A 21,023-nucleotide genomic window follows, 5' to 3' on the forward strand; every position below is an offset into this window, starting at 1 on the left:
TTTATGAAGAGCTTGTCTTGCTGATGGAACTGTATTTCCACTTGTGGCTAAATAGCACAACTGCTAATTCGTGGGAGTTTACAGTTGAAACCCATATTGTCTACTTTGTAAGCCTTTCAATCAGATTTACTTGAATAATGCATCAAATAAGTGCTCAAATGGCATTGAAAACACCACTAGTTTCTAAAGTCAGTGTTGGTCTGAAGTTTTTTGACGGGCTTCCAGGTATTGGTCCTAGATCAGGTTAATAATCAGCTTGACTGATGAAGTTGAACAATGATTCTTTTCAGGCATTCATGTTCCCTTTGGAAGTGACCTTAATGCTTCTCCTCACAATTGCCCAGACCTAGTCAATGGCCTCATCTAGCCACAAGGGGGCCGAGAAGTGCAATATTACTCCAGGTCCAGAAGTCAGAAATATTTGGGGAAATGTCCAGTGATTACCATGTAAGGATCAGCATCTATCACTGGAAAATCCATTGCTGTTAGAGTAGTCAGTCAAATTTATTAAATTACTTACTCTAGATACATTTCATATTATGAATTTCCTAAATGCAATGGGTTAAATTTGATTGAATAATGAACATTTTCTACCACCTTGTATTGGTAATTAACATAAGACGTGACCTAGTTAGCATAGGTCAATACAGTCAGGGGCTAAAACTTATAAAGCTAATTCATAATTTCCAATCATTCTTAGTACAAGCAAGGTCATTTATTTGAGTATTATATTCATACAAGCCATTATAATGAGATTTCCCCCAAAAATCCTCAATACATTATCTAGCTTAGAGGTCATTATTCACAGCAGCGTTTGACATATCCTGCCACGGTAGTAAAGAAATGCCAAATGTCTCAAGTGCATGCTGCAAAGGGCATTGGAATGTTCAATTTTACCACAGATAGTGACAGAGAAGAGCTTCAGATGACCACAAATAATAGGATGTACTGTTCTGACCTACCACTGTACTTTCTCCCAAGCTTAGATTCTTGTGAATGTATAAAAATTAATGTAAAGTTGGGAAAAAATCATAAATTATCTTGAAAAGACAATGTGTTTGCCAGTTATCATAACTGACTAGATCTTAATTTACATATAACATAAACTATGCTGTGTTGTATATGTTTTGGCATTTAAAACTTAAGAAATTGACAAAAATCAACCATTAATCTGTGCTTAAAAAGTGAAAATCATTTCTCTTAAGTGGCATTTTAAAAACTAAAACATTCTATTTAATAGACAAATCATATAGCCTATGAATTAATACTTAGATAAACACTTAAAAATTACTTTCTTGAGTTTTTTATTCTTTGTGAACTGAGTTTTTATACTATCCTTTTAGAAATGTTTTATAGTTATCCAATAGATAGTATAAATCAACTTAGTTTACTTCTTGTGTTGTCTCTTATCAATACATTGTAATACTGTGTATGGCTTTGCATAACATGATTGCATGATTTATACAGCACAACTGATTTCTATTTCTTGGCTGGAGACCAATTAAATAACCACTGAGGCAAGCAGTTATTACCTGCTTAAAAGGAAATCTGTGGTTTCCTTATTTAAACTGCTGAGTTTTAATGTCCATCAAAAAGTCCGTTATTGCAATGAATAATTTAGCTTTTTCAGTCTGCTACTGATTTTAATACTACAAGCATGGATTTAAGGCTGCAAAATCTGCCCAAAGTTTCTCACAGGCCCAAGAATCAGAACCATACTTGCTATAAGACAATGGTGTTGCAGTTATAGTTTACTGTTTGAAATGATATATGTTTAAGGGACAATAATTTCTAATAATTACTTGGAAAAGGAAGACTACAGAATCAACTTTATCAAAAGTAGTTGGAGAAACGATTGATCATAAAGGCCTGGAAAACATGTATAGGCACGTGTAAACGGATATAGAGGACCCTTTTTAAAAAGACTAAAGGTCAATGAATTTGGAGATCTAGGGGTGTCATTTCCTCTGTTTGTCCCTTGGTGGAGTTCTTGAGTCACTTTCTCCCTTCCCGTCAAACTGCTTTATATTTCTTTCCAGAACTGGCTATCGTGTTTACTGTATTTAACCTTTTTCTTGTACTATCTTGAATACAGCGTCTATAATAAATGAAAGCCCCCCCCCCCGAGATCTTATCTCCGGCACCTACTTCTTTGTATTCTTACCCATAAACTTTTGTTGTCCTTGTTACTTCCCTTCCTGTGTTTTTGAGGCTTAAACTACATCACGGACCCTGAGTGCTATTTTTCAGCTCAGTCACTGAAATTTCTTAACTGCAAAGCAGTTTTAAGATGGCAGGGTTAGTAGGTAAATTTAAAACAACAACAAAAAACCACCGATTATGGTAAATATAGGGCAGGATATTTGGCATAGAAAAAAAGGAATCCTTGGCCAAGTTTTCATTAAATGTTTATTAGAACGGGATAACATTTTTATTTTAATCGATTTTATTTTTTATATCTCGGTTTCAAGGGGTCATTTTTCTTTATATTCTTTAAAACAAAACAAACAAACAAACAAAAACCAAAGAGACAATACACAAATCCCCAACATTTCAACCTTCTCTCACATACTTTGCTTCATGCAAGCAATGACGTGCTATCACTCTGATCAACTCAGGCTTTCGGAAACTGATCTCGTTTTCTCTCTTCAGTTCTGGCCGCCAAAGCAGCCGCAACAGCGGCACAGCGGCAGCGGGCTCTTTAATTTATTGCAGCCGGTTACACTTTCGATCCCATTTCCTTCTGAACCCTTTCCTCTCAGGTTGAGAAGATAAATGCTGCCTCGAGTCTGAAAAGCCGGGCGGGGTTTGTGGGTGGGAGCGAATCCGGATATCATATTCCCGTGGTGAGACCTGGTACCGGGGGAATTAAGTCCCCTAGTTCCATTTAATGAAACTGCCGAGCACTTGTGACACTGGCTCTAAGACTGCGGAAATGGGGTGGGGGTGGGGGAAACAGCTTCTCGCCTCCATTCATCCTCCGCGCCAGCGGGAGGCTGGAGTTGGAGTGTCAGTCCCCAGACAGGGGGCGGAAGAGGACTGGGAGCTCCAACCGCGGCAAGGGCGCCCCGAGGGCTCCTCGCACCTCGCGCACACCCCCACCCCGCCTATTCCGTTCCCCTGCCCAAGAACCGCGCTGCTGGGCAAAGCAGCCGGTCCTTGGCTGCTCCCGCAGAGAGGTCGGAGGCGGGGACCGATGGGGGAGGGTGGAAAGCCGGGAGGCTTCACGGCCCCGGTTGTCTGGCGCGCTGTTCTCCATGCCGCACACGTCGGACCCATTTCCCACGCTGGCTTGGCTCGGCAGCGGAGTTGGTCGGGATGAGTAGGGAGGGCAGACTGGAGACTACCTCCCGCTCGCAGTGAGGAAACCACTCCACTGTGAAGGACGCGCTGCGCGCGCACACACACACACACACACACACACACACCACCCCCCGTCATCTGGGAAGAAATTTGCGGCGCTCTGGGGAAAAGCCTCCCACTCTTTCGCCCCTCGCTAGTGTGCGCCTGGAGATTGCGCGCCGGAGCGGTGGGCGAACGTTTGAAGATGCTCAGGGGCTTATTCAAGTTTATGGTCTGGCGAGGGAAGAGTGAGTGTACAACGTCTGTGCCCACGCGGCTGCCAGAAGTTTGCAAAATCTTAATAAAGGCGGTTGGGGAGTGAGTGCACTGCACCATATTGCCGCGCATCGGAATGCACGGGCGCAAGGCCGCAGAGCAGAAAAGGCTTCCCTCTTTCACCTTGGACCCTGGAAAAAAAAGGGGGGGACCGGGTGTCGTGGGAGGCAAGAATTCTGATAAACCAGAGTTTTCCAAATATAAGGGGATTTAGCATTACAGCCACTTAGCGGGCCAAGGAAACGCTGCGGCGCCCGCCCCCGCCCCCCGGCTCCAGACTGCGGCGGTGTGCACTGAGTCTGCGCGCGGGGTTTTTCTCGCTGATGCTGCAGATACAGAGCGGAGAGACTCGGGAGGCGGCAGGCTTGGGGAATGTGGGGGTGGCCGGGTTCCTGTCCTGGCCGGGGAGGAGAAGCGGCTACACCCTGAGTGCAGCTGCTTTAGCAGACTGGAAAATACTCGCCCGCTCCTTGGCACTTTCATCCTCCGCGCCTCCACGATCCCCTATAGGGAGACCTTGGAAATCTCAGCCACCTCTCCCCCCATTTCTGCTGCCTGCGCCCGCCCAAACAACCGCGCGCTACATCTGCTCGTAGACTTTATTGGTGTTTGTCTTGTTTAAATCATTTTGCCTCCACACACAGGTCTCGTAAAGGCAGAGTAGCCACTCTGGACGGATTTCTTTCTTTTTTCTTCTTTTCATCTTAAATTTTCCTTTAAGGGGAGGCCCTTCGATGCCTATAGATTGGGCAGACGAGCTGAGAGCCAACCAAATCCCAGCAGCAGCCTCTTTGCTCTCTTGAGATGGTAAGATTGTCCCCAAATACCTCCTGCCCGCCTCAGCCCACTTAATCCTGGCGGGCCCCCTTAGCCACTGAAATAAATGAAGAGCAAACGGCTACAGTTTTAAAAAAACACAAGCACAACTGAGATCTGATGAGGCGGGCTGAGTGGCTGTGATTGAAAACTGGGGAAGCCTCGCGTGGGGGAATACCACGTACGATCGAGTGGCACAAAGTCAGAAGAAGGAGAGAAACGGAACTAGGGACACTTCGGTACACAAAGTTGCCATTAAAGTTTATTTCCCTTTTATCCAGATAGGTGACGCTACACTTTGCCAGTTACTAAAGGCTGCAGGTTTCTGCTCAGAAAATAACACCGAGGCTTCCAACATGTGTTTATTCCCCAGGCGCGCGCGCACACACACACACACACGGTCTACCCCCGTAAGCAAGCACGATGACAGGAATGCCAAGCATTTAAACAAAGACAGGCACCACCCCAACCCCCAACCCCAGCCCTCCGAAGTCTGCACTCCCAAAAAAGGATCCCTCTCTGGCTCTCTCTGGAGTTTGATGTTCTCTCTCTCTCTTTTTTTTAACCACTGCAGCCCATCATGGTTTCTCAGAACACCAACGTGGCTCCCTGGGCTTACGCAGGATCCCCTAAGCCACCCTTAACCATGCCCTAACCAAGATGCTAAATCGCGAAACGGAGACACTTCGGGGTGGGGTGGGGTGGGGTGGGGTGGGGGGGCATCGTCTAAGAAGGGGGAGGAAAAAAAAAAAAAAAAAGAAACCTTTCCTGACACCGCTTCAGTGTTCTCACACACGCACTCGGTATTAGGGAGATGAGGAAATTTACCAGCCCCTGGGAGGGAAAGCAAGTCTCCCGACAGGACTGTGGCTGCGCTCACTCGGGAGAGGGGGAAAGGCTTTGGCTTAAAGGGGACGGGGACTGGCTGGATTGTGCACACAAGGAGTGGCCCCCGGTGCTGAAGCTGGGCTTTCCGGAGCGGGCCGGCTGGTTAGTACTCCCTTCTGCCTTCCTCCCCTCAACCCTCCTCCCTCCCTCTCCGGGAGTGTGTAGTTTCCGCGGCTAGGCTGCTACCGCCGCCGCCGCCGCCTCAAGCAGCAGCAGCTTCAGGGACAAGCTTGAGCCGCAAGCCAGCCAGCGAGCTCCCAGCAGCAGCCACCACTTTGGGCAAACTTGCGGGTTTCCGGCTCGCGGCTAGCGAGCGGGAGCTTCCTATTTGCCATTCAGCGTCTTTGAGCCTTGGCAGTCCAAGGGGCGGCGAGCGCGCCCGCACCAGACTCTCCCAGACGCAAAAGGGGACGAGACAACTGCGGAATTCACCCGCCGTGCCAGGGCACTTCCGAGGCAACAACCGACTGGCACTTTTTCTCCCCTTGGCAAACTGGATTTTTTTTTTTTTTTTTTTTTTTTTTTCTTTTTAAGCTACTTGGCAGCTGTCTCTGACTCCACCTCCCGCTCACCCCCTCCCCAGCGCCTTTGGCTTTTCTTCGGAAATCCGGACAGAATTGGGCATCTTTGTTAATTGCCGTTGGGGGAGCCCGGCCAGGGGCTTTCGCCAGGCCAACGTCGCCTGAGCACCGAGCCTGGTTTGCTCACCTTTGAACTGCAAAGGGATCAAGTTCAGCTCGAGTTGCCAGCATTGGGACTGGGAGGAAGGAGAGGGAGCGTGCAGGAGAGAGAGTGGGAGCAGGGGAAAGGGGAAAGGAGAGGAGGGAGGAGAGAGGAGGAGGAGGAGGGAGGAGAGAGAGGGAGGGAGGGGAGGGATCGAGAGAGAGCGGGGAGAGAGAGAGCCTGCAATCTCCTCCCTGAATCGCGCACAGCGCTGCAGATCCCAGTGCTCGGAATTGCGGGCCGAATGCAGGTGAGGAAAGGCACGGACTCTGCGGCTGCGAACCCAAACTTGGGCACCGCGCGGTGCGCACGGCTCAGCCTTCGCCCCCGCGGGCGAACGGCTGCTGCGGTTTCAGGCGGCGGCTTCGTGACTAATGACCTTGCGCAGAGTTGTTAAGAAAAAAAGAGAAACCCGAGCTCTTGGGGGTGAGAAGGGACTGACTCTCTGGGCGTCTCTGAAGATGGCTCGGACTGCTCTTCGGCGCGCGGGGGGGACCCGGACGCGGACCGCTGTGTGACGCGAGTGGTCTCCACTGCACGGTGCCCGAAGCGACCTGCCAGGGATTCTTCATTCTCGATCTGTTGAGTGGCTCCCCGCTGCCAGAGCGGAGTCAGAGTTCAGACTGGCTTGTTGCTGGCCCCAGCGCCTCGTGCAGGAAGCAACTCACGTTTGCCTGGGCAGCCGGAGCAGAAGCTGGGTCTGGAGTGAGTGGCTGGAACGTGAATTGGACTCAACTCGAGTAGCAGCAAAGACGAACGGGGTTGGCAGGCGGGGGAGGCTGCAGGCTTGTTCCCCGCCGCTTCCCGGCTCCACCGCCCGCCTGCCGGAGCGGTTCCGGCCCCCATCCGACAGAGCGGGGACCGGAGCTCGGGATCCTCCGCCCGCTGCGGGGATGACTTTGGGGGGGCGCCGAGCCCGCGGCGCGCAGTGTCCCGTGAACTGTGAGTACTGCGACTGAACGGCGGCCGGCGAGCGGGCGATTAGCACCCATTGCATGAATTATGAAACAATAACTTTCAGAAGAAGCAGAAGGAAAAAAAAAAAAGAAGAAGGATTTATCGCTGGTCCCCCTGGCCGACTCCGCACGGTGCTCTTGCCCCCTCCCTCCTCTCCCTCCTTTCCCGGAGAGAGAAGAAGATTGTGAGGAGGGCAGGCGGTCGGCCCCGTAGGAGGGGGGCGCCGAGGGGGCTGTGATTAGAAGGAGCAGTAGCAGCAGCAGCAGGAGAAGATGCTGAGGATGCGGACCGCGGGATGGGCGCGCGGCTGGTGCCTGGGTTGCTGTCTCCTCTTGCCGCTCTCGCTCAGCCTGGCGGCCGCCAAGCAACTCCTCCGATACCGACTGGCCGAGGAGGGCCCAGCGGACGTCCGCATCGGCAACGTCGCCTCGGACCTGGGCATCGTGACCGGCTCGGGTGAGGTGACTTTCAGCCTCGAGTCGGGGTCGGAGTACCTGAAGATCGACAACCTCACCGGCGAGCTGAGCACGAGCGAGCGGCGCATCGACCGCGAGAAGCTGCCCCAGTGTCAGATGATCTTCGACGAGAACGAGTGCTTTCTGGACTTCGAAGTGTCGGTGATCGGGCCCTCGCAGAGCTGGGTGGACCTGTTCGAGGGTCGGGTCATCGTACTCGATATCAACGACAACACGCCCACCTTCCCGTCACCCGTGCTCACGCTCACGGTGGAGGAGAACAGGCCGGTGGGCACTCTCTACCTGCTACCCACCGCCACTGACCGTGACTTCGGCCGCAACGGCATCGAGCGCTACGAGCTGCTCCAGGAGCCCGGGGGCGGTGGCGGCGGTGGCGGCGGCGGCGGCGGCGGCAGCGGCGGCGAAGGCCGGCGTGCTGGGCCTGCCGACAGCGCCCCCTACCCCGGGGGCGGCGGGAACGGCGCGAGCGGCGGCGGCCCCGGCGGCTCCAAGAGGCGGCCGGACATACCAGAGGGCGGCGGCGGGACCAACCCCGGTGGCCGCAGCAGCGTGTTCGAACTGCAGGTGGCCGACACCCCGGATGGCGAGAAGCAGCCACAGCTGATCGTGAAGGGGGCGCTGGATCGGGAACAACGCGACTCCTACGAGCTGACCCTGCGGGTGCGCGACGGTGGCGACCCGCCTCGCTCCTCTCAGGCCATCCTGAGGGTGCTCATCACCGACGTGAACGACAACAGTCCCCGCTTCGAGAAGAGCGTGTACGAAGCTGACCTAGCCGAGAATAGCGCCCCAGGGACTCCCATCCTGCAGCTGCGTGCCGCCGACCTGGACGTGGGGGTCAACGGACAGATCGAGTATGTGTTCGGAGCGGCTACCGAATCCGTGCGGCGGCTGCTGCGCCTGGACGAGACGTCCGGCTGGCTCAGTGTCCTGCACCGTATCGACCGCGAGGAGGTGAACCAGCTGCGCTTCACCGTCATGGCCCGCGACCGCGGGCAGCCCCCCAAGACCGACAAGGCCACAGTGGTCCTCAACATCAAGGACGAGAACGATAATGTTCCGTCCATTGAAATCCGCAAGATCGGGCGTATCCCACTCAAGGACGGGGTGGCCAACGTGGCCGAGGATGTTCTGGTCGACACCCCCATTGCTCTGGTACAGGTGTCCGACCGAGACCAAGGCGAGAATGGGGTAGTCACCTGCACCGTGGTGGGTGACGTGCCCTTCCAGCTCAAGCCGGCCAGCGACACAGAGGGCGACCAGAACAAGAAAAAGTACTTTCTGCACACCTCGGCCCCTTTGGACTATGAGACCACCCGGGAATTCAGCGTGGTCATTGTGGCGGTGGACTCGGGCAGCCCCAGCCTCTCCAGCAACAACTCCCTGGTTGTCAAGGTAGGGGACACCAATGACAACCCGCCCCTCTTCGGCCAGTCCGTGGTGGAGGTTTACTTTCCAGAGAACAACATCCCTGGAGAGAGGGTGGCCACGGTGCTGGCGACAGACGCGGACAGTGGGAAAAACGCGGAGATTGCCTACTCTCTGGATTCCTCCGTGATGGGGATCTTTGCCATCGATCCTGATTCTGGGGACATCCTTGTCAATACGGTGCTGGACCGAGAGCAGACAGACAGGTATGAGTTTAAAGTTAATGCCAAAGACAAAGGCATCCCAGTGCTGCAGGGCAGCACCACGGTGATTGTGCAGGTTGCTGACAAGAATGACAATGACCCTAAGTTTATGCAGGACGTCTTCACCTTTTATGTGAAAGAAAACTTGCAGCCCAACAGCCCGGTGGGGATGGTCACGGTGATGGATGCAGACAAGGGGCGCAATGCAGAGATGAGCCTCTACATAGAGGAAAACAGTAACATTTTTTCCATTGAAAATGACACAGGGACCATTTACTCCACAATGTCTTTTGATCGGGAACATCAGACCACATACACCTTCAGAGTCAAGGCTGTGGATGGGGGGGATCCTCCCAGATCAGCCACAGCCACAGTCTCTCTCTTTGTGATGGATGAGAATGACAATGCTCCCACAGTTACCCTTCCCAGAAACATTTCCTACACTTTACTGCCACCTTCAAGTAATGTCAGGACAGTAGTAGCTACAGTGTTGGCAACAGACAGTGATGATGGCATCAATGCAGACCTTAACTACAGCATTGTGGGAGGGAATCCCTTCAAGCTGTTTGAGATTGATTCCACCAGTGGTGTGGTTTCCTTAGTGGGAAAACTCACCCAAAAGCATTATGGCTTGCACAGGTTGGTGGTGCAAGTGAATGACAGTGGACAGCCTTCCCAGTCCACCACGACTCTGGTGCATGTGTTTGTCAATGAAAGTGTTTCTAATGCAACTGTGATTGACTCCCAGATAGCCAGAAGTTTGCACACCCCACTCACCCAGGATATAGCTGGTGACCCAAGTTATGAAATTAGCAAACAGAGACTCAGTATTGTCATTGGGGTGGTTGCTGGAATTATGACAGTGATTCTAATCATCTTAATCGTAGTGATGGCAAGGTACTGCCGGTCCAAAAATAAAAATGGCTATGAAGCTGGCAAAAAAGATCATGAAGACTTTTTTACACCCCAGCAGCACGACAAATCTAAAAAGCCTAAAAAGGACAAGAAAAACAAAAAGTCTAAGCAGCCTCTCTACAGCAGCATTGTCACTGTAGAAGCTTCTAAACCAAATGGACAGAGGTATGATAGTGTCAATGAGAAGCTGTCAGACAGCCCAAGCATGGGGCGATACCGATCCGTTAACGGGGGGCCCGGCAGTCCTGACCTGGCCAGGCATTACAAATCTAGTTCTCCGTTGCCTACTGTCCAGCTTCACCCCCAGTCACCAACTGCAGGAAAAAAACACCAGGCCGTACAAGATCTACCACCAGCCAACACATTTGTGGGAGCAGGAGACAACATTTCAATTGGATCAGATCACTGCTCTGAATACAGCTGTCAAACCAATAACAAGTACAGCAAACAGGTAAGATGTGTTCCAAATATATTTAAATATCCCACAAAAGGCTAATAACTCTGAGACAGAGCATCTTCTGTGAAGTTTTGTTTTCTCTCTTTTAAGCTATTATTTAAAAATTTAATGGCAGTAATTTAATGTTAATTCATATATCATTAATTGAATACAGGCCATCTACGCAAGGTGCACCGTTGCATTTTGCAAGTTACCAAACCAGTGTTTACTAAGCTACCTCAGAACATATTCAAAGTAGGCAGTACTTCATACTTGACAGTACTAATTCATCCTACATTTTCTGTTTTCAAGATAAATATGTATATATTGTTTGGGTGGTTAGTTTTGACCTGAAATTATTTTGTTTTGTGACTACTAAGTGGATAATTACATCCAGGGAGAAAATTTCTAAAGTTACTACTGGTGCCTATGCAAATTGGACACTATAAAAGTTTTAACTGTGTTAATGTATTATGTAGGATTTTACAGATCACGGAGGCTGGCTCATGCAAATATAGTACCAAGTCTGAGATACTTAAATACTGACTACTTTGACATAAATGTTGGTTTAAAAATATTTAATGGTATGCAAATATCATGCAAAACTACATTTTTTAAAATTTTATTTTATTATGTTATGTTAATCACCATACATTACATCATTAGTTTTTGAGGTAGTGTTCCATGATTCATTGTTTGCGTATACATTTTTAATACTTCAGTGTCTGTAACAAACTTCTGTGAGGCTATGCAGTTAGCACTTGCATTCTTCATGTTTGGTATTAAAAGTTTATAAGCAAAAGTAAAGTACAGGACCCTTTTATTATTTAAGCCAAGCAACAGAAATGTTCTTGTTTGATGCACTGTGTACAAGAAAATTTTGGTCTGCATTGTGATGTCCTGACACTATTAAGGTTATATGGAATATTTGATACAGTTGTTTTTCAGTGAAATGTGGAAACAGTTTAAAAAAGCATATTTTGAGATGAACTTCAGAAAATAGAAAATTTATTTTTGGAAGTTTTGCTTGTGTGATATATGTAATGCTTACAAAGTTTACTTTTTACACCCACCAAGGTCTGACACTCAGCCAGTAAAACCTTTTGGAAACTGCTGTGTCTAATGCTGGAGCAACCCCACTAATAAAATACCATATATTTCTTATCCTGAGAACTCATCTCAAAAAACACATTTATGACTGTCAAATAATATTGAATAATAGTTTTTCTATTAAATATGCTTTGCATGTGGAATGTGCAATCTGAGAAGAATTAAGGCAAAAGAAAAACTTGTTTTATAGCATCATTAAAGATACTATTGATGGGCTCATTGAAGACATAGAAAAGAGATACTAATTCTTTATCACTTTCATAGTTTTAAAAATCAATTTCCTAAAGAAATATTTGCTACTTATAGTACCTTACTGTAGCTATTTGGATAAGGAGAAACAGACTTAACGTGGTTTTATATCCAATTGTCAAAGCAATTCAAGAAAATGCAGGCTTGAACTTCATTACATTAAATGGCTTTTGAAAATATGTGATGCCGGTGAGCCTGAGTTACTTATTTCTTTTAACCTGAAATTTACTAAGGGGAGGGTTTATATTTATTGTGTTATTGCTTTACCTGGAGTTAGAAGAAGATTTTTGTTTTGTTTGTGGTACTTTTATCAGTTTTGTAAACAAGGACACATCTAGTTAAGATAATACTACATTTTTAAGATCGACTTAGAAACACCCACAAATAAATTTATATCTACAGAAATTTCCTTGGAAAATGATAACTTGTAGTGCAAACGTGTGTGAAGACATCTTTCTGCAGAATGTTTACTTCTTCGCTGTAAACCTAATAGGATGTTTTGTCCTGTGGCTGAATGACATTTGCATTCTAAATTGTGTAATCTTAAACTTTGGAGGGGACATACCAAGTGGCAGATTTATAGATATTTTATACAACGCCTTCATATGATCTGTGCTGTCACTTAAGCTTTATTTGGCTCATCAAATGAGGTTGGCTCTATATTCTTGAGCATTTAAGACAGCCAATATCAAGACTGTTGTGGCATCCTGTTTAAAAGGCAAAGTGATAGGCTTATAAATAAACTAATGTATGGTGTTAGACTCTTAACAGAACAAAGAAGTCCATATACCAAAATAGAAAACCTGCAAAGCCATCGGTATAAATCATGCAGTTTGCCAAAAGTGACTGGAAAACTTATATGTTGTTCAGTATTCAAAAGATGTGTAAAGTTTTAACCATAATAAATAGCTGAGCCAAAATGAAATAAAGGAGAATGAAACACATTCCCCTTAATGTAATTAGTAATAGTAATTGATACTCTTCATCTCTTCAATATTGCTGTCAGGGGACAAGGGATCCATTTACAAAGTTACATTCTGTTTAGACATCTGACACAATAAAAAGGATCTTTTTTGTTCTGATTTTTGCTTGTACCATAAGGAGATGATTTTCTATTTTCATTTTAAAAAGATATTAACTTTAATTGTTATACAACTGCCAAAATGTATTTTCTGTGGTTAAATTTGATGTAAGATAAAATAAAATAAAGAACACAAGGTTTTGTTATAATTCCCCCCTTTGATACTGAATTTATCTAAGGAAAACCCTGAGGGATGCCATATTTTAATTCCTTATGATAGGGATTAATTAAAAATCAGAGATTTCATCTGACATAAAGGCTTCATTTTATTTATAATTTTCTTGAATTGCCTTACCATAGTTCTTTACCTGTGATACAATGGAAGTGATATCTGTTTACAGTGTTCTTATCTTCATAAGAATTAGACATTTCAAAGTGTTGCTCCTAAATCCTGTTAATGGTTATATTGTAATAAATTAAATAGCTTTGTGGAAATAAGTTTGTAAATAATGCCCTTCCCCCTTTTTGGTTTGTTTTCACAGGGTCTAGAAATTTTCAAATCAAGCTTCTATAGTTCCTCTTTGGCATAATCTAGATGTGTGTTGCAGAGTTGCTATATTTTTTTTTTTCTTTTCTGAAAATCACACCTTAGCAAAACTGATGATGTAGCCCAGGTTTCCATAGTTCAGGCCTTTGCAGTTCAAACAAAAGCCTTTGCTCTCAAGTAAATAATGTGTCTAGTTGAGCAGAATGTGGATCATTGACAACATTATTGAGATTAAGTGTCCACCTTTCCTTTGCTTGGTAAACCTGGTTTTAGTGGTTGTTCAAGTTTTGTGACTTGGAAATACAATTGTGCTTTTGACTTGTAAAATAAAGACAGAGGCATTCTATTTTCCTACTTACTTTTTAATCTTCAGAGTTTTATTATGTGTTAAATATTTTTCAATTTTCTTAAAAAATAATATAATTCCAAAAGATTAGTAAGCATATAAAAGTATAGTTACTACTTTGTTTATTATTTTTAGGTCCTGTTGAGTTTATTCATGCCATGCTGTTATTTAGATAATGCACTGGCAAGTAAAAATTTTATTGTATTTAGTAAATGGAAAGCAAAGTACTTTACTTTTGGCAAGAGTAGAGAAGATACAGCTTGAATAAACATTAATTTAAAAATCCATTTGTAGCTGATGCAGAAATACTCAAGAAAAATTCGTATTAAGTCCAGTGATAGTTTCCCTTGCCTTTGGAACTGCAGAATGTAGTCTGAATAATGTTCTCTTTAATTGATCAAATTGTATTCAATATATTCATTGTATACTCAGTTAAAAAGATGGCAGAAATTATTTTTTTAAATTACTTCCAGTCTGGAAGCAAACGGATGACTTGCCATCATCTATTAGAGTTTTCAGCACTGAGAAAACTACATGTCAATCTGTTTGTGTATATACATTACACCATACATACATACTACAGTAGAAATGCGTCTTCAGAGTGATGCCAACCACAGCTTCTAGTTTCAATTTGATAAGCATAATTTCTACAATATGATTCTGCTGTGTATAACCAAAAACACTTTTAGGAGGTACAGTGCATCTGCATATGGTGGAATTTCTCTTACACTTGGCCTGATATAATAGACAAGTGACTAATAACTGATGAAAGGTTACATCTTTAGTCAGGAGATATGTACTAAAGCAACATTACCTAGATCTCTGGATGTCTATGCGAAAGGAAAGGGTCATCCACTGATTTGATCTACCTTGAATATATAAATTTTTATGGGAGTCCAAGTATGACAATTTGAAACTTATCTCAAACTTACCCCAAGTCAATAAATAACTTAGACATGAGACCACAGAGTCAATTTATAGATTTTAAGTAAATCATGCAGCTGGATAAATATAGCAAAATCATTCTTTCTTATTATCTTCTATTTTTGAGTAATTACATACATTATTTGTGGAAAAGTGTACACCTGGTATCTCTTTCTCCACACAAACACACAGATATATTCATATAGACCAACTATGATGCCATTAGACTTTTATTTCACTGTGATATTCATTTATTAATATATGGAACATATTTGAACTTTCAACACATATAAAATTGAAAGAAGATATAATCGACCATTTAGTGTTTGTATCTAAAATCACTGGAGTCATCACATTTTAGAATTAAAAGATATCATCCAAACCAGTTCCTTCATTTTATATGAAGAGAGACTGAGGACATTCTCTGTCTGTACCATTGGGGTGTGAATTTGGTTTTCTGCTGGTTCCTTGACTGATGCAATGAAACTTAAGAAGTTGAGGCCTTTATGGTAAAGTAATTAGGTTGAGATCACAAGATTATTGAGGATCCAATGTGGATACAAGTCATGGAATGCAGAGGCCAGTGCTTTTGTTTTTTCTTTTTTTTTTTTTTTTTTATCATACTACCTCTAGGAATAAAATTGAACTTATGTAACTTTCTCTGTATGTCTTTCAATAGAGACAGAAATCTGCTGAGATTTACCTGTGTCTGTATAACTATATATTTGGCTATGAAGACTGACTTTTTTGCAATAGAATAGAATTCTGTTTTAGGCTCTAGTTTTTATCTGTAAATTATTGGGGAAATTATAATTCAAATTTTATAGATACTCAAAAGAGAGTAATGGTTCTTTTCCCCTATGTAAAATAGCAATTGATGACACTCATTGAAGTAACTTAACATTGTTTAGAACATATATTCAACAGGTTAATTGACAGAATTTTTAATTTTAACAGAACCGTGACAACAGATGTAAGCTCCTATCTGGGATTAGTATCTCCTCAATAAAAACATAATTTTAATTGAAATTAATAGAAGCTTTCTATACAGCGTGTATGGAAGTTTATATGCATTCTAATTGGGATAATCTTTTACCTTTTGCACCAATATAGATGATTCTATTTGCCTTCTATGCTCCTTTACGTTTTGCCAACTCTGCAGGCGTGCTCTACCTTCGTAGCGTCTTTAACACACAATCGTGAACTAAGTTTTCCTCTAAATTTGTTTTCTAGCAAATTTTTTTAAAAATGTGACAGTTTTTAAATTTTTCAATTGGATTGCCTCCTTTGTTAGGCAATTAATCACTCTAGTGTATCATATTTAAATTTTATATAGTGATAAAATGCAATGATTGAGTATATTAATTTCAAGAATAAAATTTGAACTGTTTTAAAAACTGAATGTAGTGTGACAACCATTGCTTCACAATAGCTACCCATGCTATTAGATATTTTACCATCATTTCTTTTCCTGGGACAGGATGGTGGTGGAGGTTATGCTGGAAATTTAGTATAATAATTGTTTAGAGCTTTATGTTTAAGCTGTATGTAAGCAGTTTTTAGACTATAGCAAGGTTCCCCATCCATTTATTTACTGTGACTCTATAGAAATAGTAAGATCTGTTCATATAGATCTTGAGTCAGCTTTACTTTTCTCTCTTATTTATTTTAAAAGCCCTTAGAATCTTTTCTAAAGCAAGGACTCTGTTTTGGAACATTACACAGTGCTTTATTTAGCATTAGTGTTGCGGGAGAAATCACATTCCAAGAAGAATTGAGCTGAAACCACTAAAACTAATCTTAATTATCACTTCTGGTGAATTAATGTTTTAAAGGCAGAATAAAGGTTTATTTTCAGGAGTTTGGTGATGTTTGTATTGAACTCTAATGCTGTGTACAAACAAAAAAACTATTAAAGCTTCTGAGTAGGATTCATCTGACAAGTTAACTTTTTTTCCCCCTGAGCATTTTTATTATTTACAAACAGATAATTTGTAAATAAAAATACTCTGCAACAAAACCTTTACCACAGCATTCTGATTGGGTATAAGACATTGGGGGAAAATTCTTCCTCAGGCTTTTTTTTTTTTTTTTTTTTAATCTGCATAAATCTTTATTTTCCTTCTTTCAGATGCGTCTACATCCATACATTACTGTGTTTGGCTGAATTCCACTCTAATATGATGCTCCATTATGCACCATACTCTGATGACCTTGCTACTCCGAAACCTGCTGGAGCCTGCCCTTGGCCGTGGGGTGTCAGCCAATCACTGCTTGTTTCCCTTGTTGTGCATTGGATTTTCAAGGTTTTTTTTCCCCCTCATTTAAGGAAAAATACTTTTGAAATAAATAAACTTATAAAAGAAGCAGTATTAATAAAGAAATGTGCTACTAATGGATGTCTAAATCACCAGGAATTCCATTCTCAAAGAGGTGGTTAGCAGAAATTAAAAAAAAAAAAAAAAAAAAAAAAAAAATCCCAAGGCACATTTCAACAATACTTTTGAGATTCTAGCTTTGTGTGGACCTAGGAAAATTAAGCCTATTGAGTCTTTGTCTGTAATACCTTAAATACCAACTTTTGATAAAATCCTAAGTTGATCAATATTTTTAAAGGGCTATGGAATCACAGTCTTTTCCAGGCCAGTGAGATAGTGTGTTAGAATAAAATATAGTGTCTCCTGCTCATTCTGCATGTGTATTTCTAGATGGCACTGTGTGTATTTGTGTGTGCTCCTACACATCTATATGCAAGGACTTTGAGCAATATTTATGAAAAGTATTGTTTGTAAAACAAATTTGAGAGATTAATGTTGTATTAAGCAGTTACTGCCAATGGACTGGTTTATCCTTAATCTTGAAATATTGACCAAAGAATCTGTACTAGCTATAGAATTTTTAAGTTTTTGTTGTTAAATTCCTTAAGAAAATTTGCAATCTTTCACTTAGATTTCCTGAAGTCACTGTAGTAACATTCAGAAGGAATTTGTGGCTTCCTGCTTTTGTGGTACATTTATCTGAAGGCTATTCTATTTGATGTCAGATAACATAAATTCAGGCTGCTTCCGAGAATTCAGAATTTAGATATTGTTGAGAGAGAGAGTGGCTGAATTTTAGTTGTGTAAGTAGTATTCTAGGTAAGTCAGGGAATCCACTGGGTGGTCCCTCTAACTCTCCATGTTTATATATTTGTCTCTGTTTGTTGTATGTGTTTTTGTGCCCAAACATAAGTGTTCTGTGTGTAAAGTTTGATAAATTTATAGTACATTTACCATATCATCTGCCCTACGAAGTTTTCCAAAAGTTTTGAAATACTAAGAATGCCAGATTCCTGGGATTTTTTTTTTTTTTTTGGTGATTTATTGTCAATATAAAAGCCCTTTAATAAAAATAAATAAATACTTGAAGAATATTGGGGCGCCTGGGTGGCTCAGTTGGTTTAGCATCCAAATCTTGGTTTTGGCTCAGGTCATGACTCTGGGTCATGAGTTGAGCCCCATGTTGGGCTCCGCGCTGAGCATGGAGCCTGCTTAAGTTTCTCTCCCTCCCTCTCCCTCTACCCCTCCACCACACACACACACACAACCTCTCTAAAAAACAATAATAATAAATAAATATTGGAAGAATACTAAAATGTAGAGTGATAGGAAATGTACTTTAACCCATGTAAATCTCTAATGTATATATTTCAAGATTTTTATTTTATTAGCTGTTTAATTTTGCAAAAATGACATTTTCAGAAATATTATTGAAACTGTAGTGAAATTCCTGAATAAAACCTAATTATCCTCAAGTTCTCAATTTGTTTTGAGCACAAGGACCAGTATAAGAAGCTGGTGAAAGAACAGTTACCACTTCCTGGTTCTTGAAAATGTCATGTTTCCTCATCAAAGATAGTAAACTTCCTTAGGTATACTTAAAGTGTGAATCCTGTAACAAATCATATCAATTCGAAAACAAAGTATAGAGGAAAGAAGTCCAGAATTTTGGGATAATCTAACTGCAACCACATAGAGAGGATATACATAAAAACTTTCACAAAGAACATTCTAAGGAAGCCTTTTGAAAACTTGAGTTGCAACACATTTTTGAGGCATGAATCAATTTAGTGCATCTCTACCACAATTAGAAAGATGTGAAATAAAACACAACCATTCCAAGTACATCACCCATATAGTAAGAGTAAATGTTGTTGTGTGCACTCCTTATTTCAGTTGTGTATATGTGTTCCTATTCTTGGTTGCCATGGAAAAGAATGTGTTTTGTTGTGGAAGCAGTTGAAAAGGGTTCAGAACCACTGATGCAGTTTGTTTGGGTGGGAAACTATGGCTATTATTGGAAAAACATAATAAATCAAAACAAAAAAATAACACTCCCAAAGATTTTAGTGTACTATTGAGCTGAATCAGAATCATCAACAGCATACCATTCCAGAAGCATTCATCAACCAGCAAAAAGCTTGAGAAAAGCCTATGATCATTTCTCTGTGTGTGTTTGTGTGTGTGTTTTAATCTTTGAACATGTCACCTTTGGTTCCTATTTTGCACAAATTCCCTCTTTCTCCACCTTTCTTGCTCCCAGTCGTCATCCACCTCGGGTCTCTTGATCAGCCTCCTTTGTGATTACTGGAATTTACCATGTAGGGAGGTGCCTGTGGACAGATGGAAACAGACTGAGAACAAACTACCTGATACCCTATAAATTTCAGCATTGGGATATTTTGTTTTAAATGATAAGATAATATTTTATTTTCCATCACAAAATCTAGAGAAGAAAATGAGAATGTTAGAGACTGGTTTAATCACTTTTAACACATCTAATATCAGCACCGGTACTGGCTATGCAAAAAATAATAAAATAGAGTCTTTATCCTCATGAAATTAATATATTATAAAGAAGATTATGGAGCAGAAAATGATAGATTATATTTGCATCATGCTTCTTAAGTTTCAAAGCGTTGAATGCTATGTTTTGCTCATTTGCTCCTTGGAACAATCTGTGAGGAAAAGCACCATTGTTATTTCTGAGGTGAGGAAACTGAAACAAGGAACAATTTATTTATGACTGATGGAACTAGCTTAAGAACTTTATAAGTCTTTGAAGAAATATCGGGTCGGAATTCAAGTGTACTGCGAGCACTTGGGGAAAGTTGTGAAATCTGTGCTTTTGAATACGGTCTGTTTTCTGATTTATCTGGGTGAAATCACTTCAGAAGAACTCCTTAGAACATGCCCCAGGTTGTCAAACATTTTTGCAGTCATAAACTGCAATTAATGCTACCAAAAACAAAACAAAAAAACAAAAAGGCTGTGGGTATAATGTGCAGATCTAATTAATTAACTGGATTTGTAAACACCATATGTGATTTAAAACAAACAAACACCTTAAGAATTGAGTAAGTCACTTTAAGCCTAACTATATTTTTGAGGCTATCTCTAGAAAAATCCAAGGCCCTTAAGAAGTAAATCCACAGTTTGAAATATGTCTCTGGGAATAATTTTCAATCTATAACTTTGCAAAACACTTTTCTTGGATGTGTGTGATTTTTTTCCATTCCTTTTATAGAGATTGTATTAATTTGCTGAATCTTTAATACACAGTGCAAGGCTTTGGCATATAATTAAAACGATGGCTAGAACAAGTCTCTACATAGATAGGCAGTGCAAAAATAGGCAAGGTAGGCAAGGTATATACATGAAACTCACAGGGACTGCCTCCAAATCTGTCTGGTCTATCATGGTATTCCCAGTGCGTAGTACAGCGCCTAACACATAGGAGACACTCATAAATATTTGTTGAACAAACAAAGGGCTTGGGCTTTGATGCTAGATATCCTGAAGATCCCTTCATATTGGATTACTGGACTATGGTATGTCCACTTTTATATCAGACTCTGAGTGTCCTAATTGTTATTTGCTTTCCCTGCTGGCTGGACTTCTCCATGATAAAAGGCTACCTGCTGGGCTGGCTAGAGTCCCTGCCTTCTCTGTGTGGGTCTGACTCTCATTTCAGTAGCAAATGAGAAATACTCTCATTTTCTCTCCTTCCTCCTTGGTGGTGGTGTCAACACCAAACCCTTAAAAAAGATAAAATTAAACTATTAAGTGACTAGGCAAAGCAAGTAAGGGAGGCACTGCTCACCCAGTAGAGTTCTGATATATTCTGAAGGGGTATGAAGAAACATGCCAACACGCTGGTTTTCAGTATTTTTCTTGTGATCCTTATTCTCATCTTGTACAGATTCTTATCTTTATCATTATCCCTTTCCTTATGGAAAAAATAGATACGTATATGCCCAAGCATAGGCATGAGTGTCTGTATTTGTCACTTTATATGTTCTTGCAGTTATTATTCATTCACTGTACC

The 21,023-nt window shown here is 42.5% G+C and overlaps 1 protein-coding gene and 1 long non-coding RNA gene across 19 annotated transcripts in view; one reads left to right on the forward strand and one right to left on the reverse strand.

The window, feature by feature from the left end:
• Positions 1-4,674: 4,674 nt before the first annotated feature.
• The window catches only part of LOC144381329 (uncharacterized), a 220,354-nt gene continuing 204,005 nt past the window's right edge, over positions 4,675-21,023 (reverse strand). The window contains exon 2 of the long non-coding RNA XR_013446305.1: positions 4,675-5,847. This is a non-coding gene — a long non-coding RNA (uncharacterized LOC144381329). The remainder of the gene's footprint in view (positions 5,848-21,023) is intronic.
• Positions 6,195-21,023, forward strand: part of PCDH7 (protocadherin 7) — a 415,867-nt gene continuing 401,038 nt past the window's right edge. For 17 of the 18 annotated variants that reach the window (XM_036071940.2, XM_036071942.2, XM_036071945.2 and 14 more), the window contains exon 1: positions 6,195-10,475. In XM_036071940.2, the coding sequence (XP_035927833.1) occupies positions 7,275-10,475 (3,201 nt within the window). In that variant the 5' untranslated portion in view covers positions 6,195-7,274. Of the gene's footprint in view, positions 10,476-16,788; positions 17,065-21,023 lie in introns of those variants that run through there. The other variant, XM_036071956.2, reaches the window with a different exon arrangement.

This window comes from Halichoerus grypus, chromosome 3 (genome assembly GCF_964656455.1).
Source record: "Halichoerus grypus chromosome 3, mHalGry1.hap1.1, whole genome shotgun sequence".
NCBI classification, from domain to species: Eukaryota; Metazoa; Chordata; class Mammalia; order Carnivora; family Phocidae; genus Halichoerus; species Halichoerus grypus.